The 9,153-nt window shown below is 39.0% G+C and overlaps 2 protein-coding genes across 5 annotated transcripts in view; one reads left to right on the forward strand and one right to left on the reverse strand.

Moving 5' to 3' along the window:
• Positions 1-2,869, reverse strand: part of LOC108625992 (protein SMG8) — a 6,213-nt gene extending 3,344 nt beyond the window's left edge. Inside the window, exons 1-10 of one of the 2 annotated variants that reach the window (XM_026814417.1) lie at positions 2,452-2,869; positions 2,198-2,342; positions 1,845-2,119; positions 1,555-1,785; positions 1,279-1,472; positions 1,114-1,217; positions 808-1,001; positions 490-729; positions 222-425; positions 8-75 (exon numbers count right to left, since the gene is read on the reverse strand). In XM_026814417.1, coding sequence (XP_026670218.1) covers positions 8-75; positions 222-425; positions 490-729; positions 808-1,001; positions 1,114-1,217; positions 1,279-1,472; positions 1,555-1,785; positions 1,845-2,119; positions 2,198-2,342; positions 2,452-2,492 — 1,696 coding nt within the window. In that variant the 5' untranslated portion in view covers positions 2,493-2,869. The remainder of the gene's footprint in view (positions 1-7; positions 76-221; positions 426-489; positions 730-807; positions 1,002-1,113; positions 1,218-1,278; positions 1,473-1,554; positions 1,786-1,844; positions 2,120-2,197; positions 2,343-2,451) is intronic. The other variant, XM_026814416.1, reaches the window with a different exon arrangement.
• A 97-nt stretch (positions 2,870-2,966) lies between these two features.
• rdgBbeta (cytoplasmic phosphatidylinositol transfer protein 1) lies at positions 2,967-6,621 on the forward strand. 3 transcript variants are annotated; one of them, XR_003389330.1, is made up of 10 exons: positions 2,967-3,185; positions 3,359-3,507; positions 3,578-3,666; positions 3,760-3,767; positions 3,849-3,920; positions 3,979-4,077; positions 4,149-4,304; positions 4,376-5,444; positions 5,532-5,694; positions 5,781-6,619. XR_003389330.1 is itself a non-coding variant. In XM_018026390.2 (8 exons), exons 1-8 carry the CDS (start codon positions 3,135-3,137, stop codon positions 4,628-4,630), a joined length of 879 nt encoding a protein of 292 aa, XP_017881879.1. In that variant the 5' UTR covers positions 2,967-3,134; the 3' UTR covers positions 4,631-5,489. The 3 variants fall into 3 exon arrangements, 1 of the variants encoding a protein (XP_017881879.1); XR_003389329.1 differs by having other exon boundaries at positions 5,532-6,621; XM_018026390.2 differs by lacking the exons at positions 5,532-5,694; positions 5,781-6,619 and having other exon boundaries at positions 4,376-5,489.
• Positions 6,622-9,153: the final 2,532 nt, after the last annotated feature.

Here is a 9,153-nt window from a genome sequence, read left to right on the forward strand (position 1 = left end):
GTGTTACCCTGAGGCGTGGACGATTCCACGTGGCTGAAAGAATCCTTTCTCTTTGTGGAGAACAGTTGCGCCGGCCTGTACCAATAATTAAACTAATTACTCTCTCTATTCTTCAATTATTTAGTAATTAAATCAATTAATCTTTCTCTTTATAATCTGAACATGGTCGCGTACAGTAATTAAATGAATTCTCTCTTTTTAATCTCGAAACGCGATTTTACCTGTAATTATGAGTGCTCGGCTGGAAAACTGGAAACTGTATGTTCTCCAATTGCGCGCAGCCACACTGTTTCGCGAGCATTTGGAAATAATCGTAATTGGACTGTCTCAAACTAAACGGATCTTCTCTAGAACCTTGGCAACGGCCACAGTTGCACGCGCAAATATAACGAACTCCACTGCAATGTTCTCTGATCGGTAATTCACTGTGAAATGTAATTGGGATTAGCCTCAAGAAATTCTATGATATTATTTCGTGAATTTACTGACTTGTCGTTGTCCCTCTGATCCACCTGTTCTCCACCACCGGCGCCTTCGCTACCTCCTCTGTGTATCGGGTTCGTACACGGGTTACCTGTTAAAGATAAAACCTCGCACATTTGTCTACCGGACCTCCAATGCTTCTCGCATTCCCCTTGCAGTTTTTCGCTGAACTCCTCGAAGAGAGGACCCCGCGCGTGCATCTCGAACACCGCCATCGCGTGAGCCAGCTTCGTCTCGTGATACGCCCTGATAAATTAACATATTGAATAGAGAGGCAAATTAAATACGTCGCAGAGAAGTATAATTGTTGTAGTGAGTATGCACCTCGTGTAGTGCTGAGGCAGGTTCTCTTGATAGGTTTGCAGAGCTCGTGGAAGCACCTTGCTGCATCTGCTCTTGCTGAACTTTACGTCTGTATCCAACAGGCTGTGCAGTGTTGATAATTCTTTATCTGTCCCGTGGATGAAGTAATCATACACTCTGTTTGCCACTTCGCAGAATATTGCAACGTTCGGTATCTAAGCAAAAAATGAAATCTGATTAGGAATTTGCTTGAAAATAATATGCATTTCATTTTGGTTTCACATGAATATTTCATGCTTCTGTATAAATGTAATTATCATTTTGCACCTCGAAGTAAGCAGGTACAGAATGTCTTCCAACGTTATCGTCAAACCCTCGCGCGAAAGCTAAGTCTATGTGCTGTTGTAAAAATGATCTGAACGATCGAGTCTCTGTAAAATGAAGAATCGTTATCGAACAGGAATGATCATGATAATATTAAGCTTCGTTTACCGGTGTCAGAGTCCTCCTGTTGAATATTCGAATCCTGGCTAGCTAAACTTCTGGAGGTACTCCCTCCTGAGCTAACTTTGCAACTCTGTATCAATTTCCTTGCCATGAAACCGAGTATATCCCTGGACTCTGTCGTCCCAGTGTGCACGTAGACGAACTCCTGGTTCGCAGGGATTGCGAACAGCGAGTTTGAACTGAAACAAATTACGTTGTATCGAATGATTTTCATAATTTTTCTTAATTATTATTATTATTATTTTAATTAATTAATTCCACCTAATATTGGTCACTATACGGTTCTTCCTCAACACATGGTAGATCTGATCTTCCAAGGAATGTTCCAATTTTTTTATATTGGCTCCGCTGTTGGGATCTTGAAACACAGCTGGACAAGTCTCGAAGTAGAATAATACTCGCGGCGAGCAGGGTCTCCCGTTCGAAACCCAATCCTTAGGCAAGCTATAAATGCAACTTAGAACGTCGGAAAGCTGTGGCGAAACTTTCTGCCTGAAAATTGAACACTTAATTACAATTACGAATTGATTGAATGGCTTGTTGATGTATACCTGATGATATCCATAGCTCTGAACAAATGCATGTAACTATAATCGAATGTATGAGTTGGATGTGTAAGAATAATGACGTGAGATATGTGAAACAGGACTAGCAATGCTCTTGCATATTTGTCTCTCATGTGGGCCCAGACGCTTAGAAAATCCTTGCAGTCCTGCTTCTCTACAAATCTATCATACTCTTCCAGGAGTGTGTGAGTGTCTAACAGTCCTCTCAGGTGTAAGTACACAGTTCTCTCTTTGGAATCATAGTATCCCTCAATTGCAGACTATGAAATATAATAATAATAGTAATTTGATTCATCTCGTTATTAATGTTAAGTCATATACTGTCTTGAATCTCTTACAAATGATTCCTTGTCCACTTCCACCTCATCCAGGAGGCCCACTTGTAGTATCGAACTGAGCATATTTGTCTTGCATCCTTTGGCATGGTACTGTGATTTTCCAAACACAGACACGATCACAACTTTCTTGTCCGTGTGTACAAAACTAGAAATAGTCATCAAAGTCTTTTATTACTTATCGATGAACCCGTGTTGAACGATTATTTGATATATTTTTATTTCCCTGCTGTTTATTCAATTATTTATGGAATTACCTGTCTGCGTTGCATGGGAGTTGGAATTTTTGGGGTCGCATTCTAAGTCTATTTAACCACGTAAAACTGTATACATCATGATATACATTTAGGTTATATCGTTGAGGTTAGGGTAAACATTATATACAACAGTATATTCGGTGCTTAATAATATATTTCTATATAACAATATGAATTTATTACATTATTAAACTTTGTTGTTTGTCCCATATACATACGTTCCAGGAAAAAAATATTATCTAATGGTCATTCGTGTGAGCTTGCATATATTCTAATTATACAGTTGGGATATATTTTAATTACGCATATGAATTTATATTTTTTACAAAAAAGCGCAACGTTTGTTATTATTTATTTAATTAAATGTCGCAGTTAGGAGTTTCAGTCATTGAATTATCCGGCCACCCACGCTGCTAGTAACTTGCAGTGCGCATCCCAAAAATCCCATGGAGAGCTGTTTAAAATTAGGGTGCCAGGCCTTGTTATCGATTTGATATTCACGACTAGTTTCGTTCCATTCGATTGTTTATTGCCTCATCGCCTCAGGCTGTATAGTGAGATTGCTATTTACATGACGATTACAGGCGAATCGAATAACTATTAGGTGACAGAAAAGTTAGGACCTCATAGGGGAGAATAGATTTAATGGTATCTGGAAGTGGTGTTAGATACTCGATTGAAACATGGTATTGACGAAGGAATACCGCATATGCATGCCGCTTACCACCGAGGAGGTAATTCGTTTCTTCTTGAATTTTTAATATCAATCGACACTGCTACCTCGCGAGAGATATATTTCTTTAATGAGATCTCTCTCGTACGCTTTTCGTTTTTTTTTTACCATCCCTGAAGTAGATATAACCGGTGATTCAATCTGGTAATTCGTTACAAATCAATTTCCTTTTAGTATCGCATAGGCCAGCTTTACATGATCGCCAGGCATAGCCACGAGCAATCAGACGACGACGAAGGTGTGGAGGTAGTTGAAAACGTGGAATGCGATCACCCGGAACATGGCAAAGGCCAATTCACAGAGAAAAGGATACATTTGTCTAGGTGATCTTTCCTCTGTAAACTGTTGTTCCTCCCCGAGATCTCTGTTCTCTATCTTCCAATTATATTCCAGTAAATTGCCATATTGGATTCAATCGGTCCTTCCACGAATATTCTATGTCACAGAGAAGGCATGGAATTATTTCCCCTTCACTATCACAGGTATATCTTATAGTAGTCAGTGTGTCTTGTCTAGTAAATGTCGTACTATTGAATAATGTCATTTTTATTTCATGCCGATTCTGATATGCGAAGAATACACTGTAAGTATCTGTTGAATCGTTAACGTCTGTCTGTGTTCAATCATTAAGGTCTCTTGGTATATAGAAAATTATTCTTTTTAGTGTTCGTTTATTCCAAAGTTTCATATATCAATAGAGACGCGATACGAGGATAATAACGGATCCACAGAAAATGTACGTAAATCAGTATTATACATAGAAGATTCTGTCGTTCATTGCGTTTATTATTTAGTGTTTAGGTTTGACGCCTATCGAGTTAATCCATCGCGAGGTCGATTTCGTAGACATTGCGTACGACGAACTTACGCCTAAACGTTACAAAGAAGAAGAGGTACAGTCCCCTTGTTCGATGTGCTGTTGATTAAACAACGTTTGTAGTTATGGATATGAATTTTCGCGTAGGACCCGAAATTTTTCCAATCGAAATTGACCCGACGCGGGCCGTTGGTAGAGGGATGGAGGGATGCCACGCAACCGATAATGTGTTCTTACAAGGTGGTTCGCGCTTCGTTCGAAGTCTGGGGAATGCAAACCAGAGTGGAAGACTTCATACACAGAGTAATTAGCGATTGGAAATCCTGTTGATCGTCGATAGAACCGGTAGAGATTGGATTTTTCTCTTATTATAGTGTATAAGGGACATTTTATTGTTGGGCCATCGTCAAGCGTTCGCGTGGATCGACGAGTGGTACAACATGACGTTAGAAGACGTGAGGGAATACGAGAAGAAGATGCAGGCTGAGACGAACGAGAAAGTTCGGTTAAGGAATCTGAATTACGATAAGCCTGTGACGCCCACGTCGCCGACGTCGTCGGTCCCTTCGTCGCCGTTGCCCAAATCTCCTTCGCAATCCGGTCGGTCGTGGTTCTCGTGGTCTAATTAGTAAATAGCCTGTTTAGGAGGCGTGATTCGGAAACGTGCATTCGCTATTTCTTTGTGTATATAACGTATACGTGTGTCTCCACATTCAGTTATGTAGTCGGATATCGGTGTCACCGATTTACACACGGAACAGCGTTCCTGCTGCGCTGCAATTTCTCGCCAAGAGCCGCGAAGTTCTACAGCAATGATACTGGGTTGTTGAATATTTTTATAGTTTAATCGGTCTACGTTTAGGGCTCAGCTGGGAGAAGCAGCTTATATTTAAGACTCCTGTAGAAATATCTTCGTCGTTCACATTGTTTTGTAATACCGTTAGGAAGATTACCATTGTCATATAATGTTAGCTTGGACCTAGTCAAGTACTCTGTTAACCACCGGCTTCAGATTGTAAAAACCAGTGATAGAATTTAACAAACGAATCGTTGATCTGCACAAATGTTATAAATACATGTTCCTCGGTGTAATTACGAATTATCACGACACTGCTCGATTGTGTTCTGTTTTAATAAACCGGGAAGCTTGCATTATTTTCTGAAGCAGACTGTACGTACATATAGGATTGTCAGGCTGAGTTTTATAAGGAAATTTTAGGAATTATTTATCGAGTCTCGTTTTAATCTTCAGCAAATTGAAATGGGACAGCCCTGGGTTGTCCATCCTGGGACCAAAACGAGCGCAACGGTTCTTCGCACGCACACGCAACACGCGGTGTTCGTTTATTTGAACAGAGAAAAAGAGATTAATTCCCCGGCACGTTTACAGTCATCGTGTTCCTTTTCACCGCGGTGCATTTAATTGCCCTCTTGTACTGTTACGTGTGTATATTTAAATAAATGTGTTTCAAGCCATTCTTCTCACGAGCTGCCCGTTTTTAATTGTTTATCGTCTGTAAAATTCGCCAGCCCCGTTCCAACCCAATCCGGTGTATGGCATCTCTCCCGGGGAAATACAGCAAACAAATAGCTTTATTGCACGTGGAGGAGAGACCGCACAAAGGACTAATTACAACCGCTGAAATCCTTTAATTTAATTTCCTCGCGGGATATTACGTTCACAATTACGACGGTATTTATGTCTAGCTTTTAGTATTTATTTTTATGAAAAATTATTGTTTAACACTGCTGTCCATTAACGTATTTCACGAATTATAGATCGAACGAGGAATCAACAAGTTTAATGTAAAAAACGAAAATGTATGGAAGACGATTTAATTGTTGATGTTCATTTGTAATGGCAGATGCATTTCGGTGATGTATACTCGGGAGGCAGGAGAATTAAACCAATTTGTAGAGGTACTCGCAAATGAAATAATTGTCTGGATAGCGAAAAGGGTCGGAACTTTTAATTGTCTTCGAAGTCGACGCGAAATTAATAAACTTCAATCCACGTGTATACAGTAGGGGGCTGCCCGACCCAGTTATCTCTATCTATCTCTCTATTTTATCCATTTAACGGATCGTGAGGTACCGCAAGAAAAAAATCGATTAAAAGGAACAGTGTGAGTTAATCGATTTATGAGGCAACTGGAGGAGTCAATGAACACTGTTTCTCATTAACATCCTTTGAGTTGTACATTTTTCGATTTTGTTAATTCATTGAGAATTTTATAGCTCGATAAATCGGTTTCACGTAGGAGTTAATAATTTCCTTTTAAAGAAAAGAAATGCGACGTTCTAAAATAAACTCTGATCGATTATATTTTCCCTTTGACGAGGGCATTAGCCATCGTAGACGTTACGATTGAAAAGTCACGTACCATTGAAAAGAAAATAGGACTTTTCAACCGCTCTTCTACGGTTCCGAGTTTATACGAATTTCATTGTAACTCTGCACGGTTTCAACGAAGAATTACTCCGCGAGGGAGAGACCATTGCAGACGTGTTTCCAATATCATAGCCCGTTACAAAAATAAAATAATTCCCAAGAATTTTCCTTTCACATCGGCTGCCAACATTTTGTAGTAGTTTTTCATTTATTTCAACGACGTTTCGCACACGTCCGCGCGATTGAGGATGTATTGGCTATACAGTCAATCCCAAAAGCTTATGTACCTTAGAAAAACGCATTTCCTATAATTAAAAAGAAATCAGACGTCGGAAGAATAATGCTCATAATAAATAGCTACGTGCTACAGAGTATAGAAGGAAATATCTTACTAAGTATTGACGCTGAGGAAAAATTTTTTTTTCAAAATTGCGAAAAAGGCTTCAAATAAAAGTTGTTTTTCTTCTAATTTCGATATTTAACGAGTTACGTATGATTATTTGGCATTTTATTGATGTTGACAAAATCCGACTATCCTAGCGTCGAAACGGCGAACTTTTGGCAAAAAATTTCGTTTTTCCTTAGTAACTCCTGAACTATTGGTCGTACGGGAAAATTGCATAGAACCTTTCTTGTAGAGGACGACGAGATCTACAATTTCCATGTAAAAACTTTTCGCTACCTTCAATAGTTAACGAGTACTTTGCAAAAAACTGTTTTTTCGTTTTTCGTCCATAACTCGTTAAATATTAACGCTAGCAAAAAACTTTTATATAGAAATTGTAGATCTCGTCGTCCTCTACAAGAAAGGTCTGATGCACTTTTCCCGTATGACCAACAGTTTGAGAGTTATTAGCAAAAAACGAAAATTTGGAAGAAATTGAAGGGGTACCCCTTGGAAAAATCTCGGAAAAATCGAAAATTTTTTTTTGTTGTTTATTATTAGCAATGTTCTTCCGACGTCTGATTTCTTTTTAAAAAATGCGTTTCTGAAGTGCATAAACTTTTGGGATTGACTGTATGGCCAATACATCCTTAATTTGATTTTCCAAATTGGACTTTTTGATTGAAGTTCATTTTTCGAATGAATTTGTTTCGCGTGACTACATCTGTCCGAGGCGCTCGCATTTTCCCGGTATTTCGGTACGTAAACATTTCGTTCTCGTTCCATTCGGCGAAAAAATAAACTAATATAAATCTCGTTAAAGGGCTATATTGTTCAAAATTTAGTTTTTTTTATTAAAAAATATGTATCCCATCGAATGTTTTCAAACTTTAAGGATGCACTTGCCTGTAAATGAACTGTATAAAGTAATTTTTTACAAAAATAATGAAATGCGATACGCCAAAAAAAAAAGGCTCCTCCACTGCTGCAGTGATACCGGTCGTTAGAGTGCTTGAAAGGGTTACGCAGGACGTCCTTCGGGAATCGGTTAAAAACATAGTTACGCGGTGTAAGGACAAACCGCGGCTCGTTTTCACCTGTTACAAAGGGATTCCTACCCATCCCTCATCTGTGCTATCTTCGTGGGATCACGTGGCTAACGATGCCGCCACGGCACGAGAGGCACGTGTCCCGCGTGCCGCGTGAGCCCGTGCGACACGTGAATTCAGCATACAGCGTGTATCTTGTCTACACTCCTCTTCAGAAGTCAGACAAATTTTCAACTGTTCAAAACGATCCTATATAAAATTGTATATGAAACATTGAATTCCAATCATATTAGGCAGCTTCAAATGAACGAATATTCCTCAAGAGTTTCAATTAAAATTTCATTTTGATTTTGCTGTTTTATCAAAATTGATACAGTTTTCCTTGTGTATTCAGATTCAAAATTAACGAGTTATTTCTCGTCGTTTTAATTTCGTTCATTAAACTGTAAATATAAATTAATTTCGATTCGCTGGAAATCCAGGAATAAACTCGATGCATACAAAATGAATTTCAGTGATAAAATAAGTAGAGGAGAGATATTATTATATGACGGATTAAACGAACAAATGAGGGATTATTATAATTGCAGGTTTCGTTCGGTTTACCATTTGTACATTTCGTGTATATCCGTGACTTATGCAGAGGAGTGTACGCGGGATTGATGCCGAGATATCGTATTTTGAAATTAATGGAAGCTCGCTCGATCGCCACGCTGACCGTCCTATTATTTGAATTAATTAACGGCCTCCCACTCTTCGCGGCGGCTCGCGCGTTTACGTAATCGTCGATCCGTTTAATTAACACGCGGCCCGTTCGTTCGTAGCGACCCTTCGACTCGGCTCGCGTTACGCCGCTGCGTTATTTCTTTACGCCCTCGCGTTTGCGTAACGCCGTGTACGCGGGGATTATCGCGACCAATCCGAATCCGGCTGTTTGCATTCGTCGAAAATCGTTAAGATTAGCTCTAAAAGTAATCCCGCCTATTCCGTCGATAAACGTTATTTCATGTTCTCTATCGCAATCCTTTGTGCCCGTAAAATATTTATATACGTCGAAGCACGTTTACCATTTCCTGGCATCAAATGGACTTATTTAACGGGTCTAAAATATCCGTGCGCATTGAAAATATGATAAATTTAGCGTATTATACTGTTTAACTGTCGTGCAATTAATTCGCCAATTTGTTTCCTCATCGAAAGTGGCCTGAACAATTTTATGCACGTGTGCGACAGAAATCAGAGAATTGATCAATTTAGAAATTTTAATTATTTCTTTATTTTATTTTTTTCTTAATGTATTAGTAAGCTTAATGTTTAACACTAGAT

Source organism: Ceratina calcarata, unplaced genomic scaffold, assembly GCF_001652005.2.
Source record: "Ceratina calcarata isolate Rehan_Ccalc_2016 unplaced genomic scaffold, ASM165200v1 scaffold388.2, whole genome shotgun sequence".
NCBI lineage: Eukaryota > Metazoa > Arthropoda > Insecta > Hymenoptera > Apidae > Ceratina > Ceratina calcarata.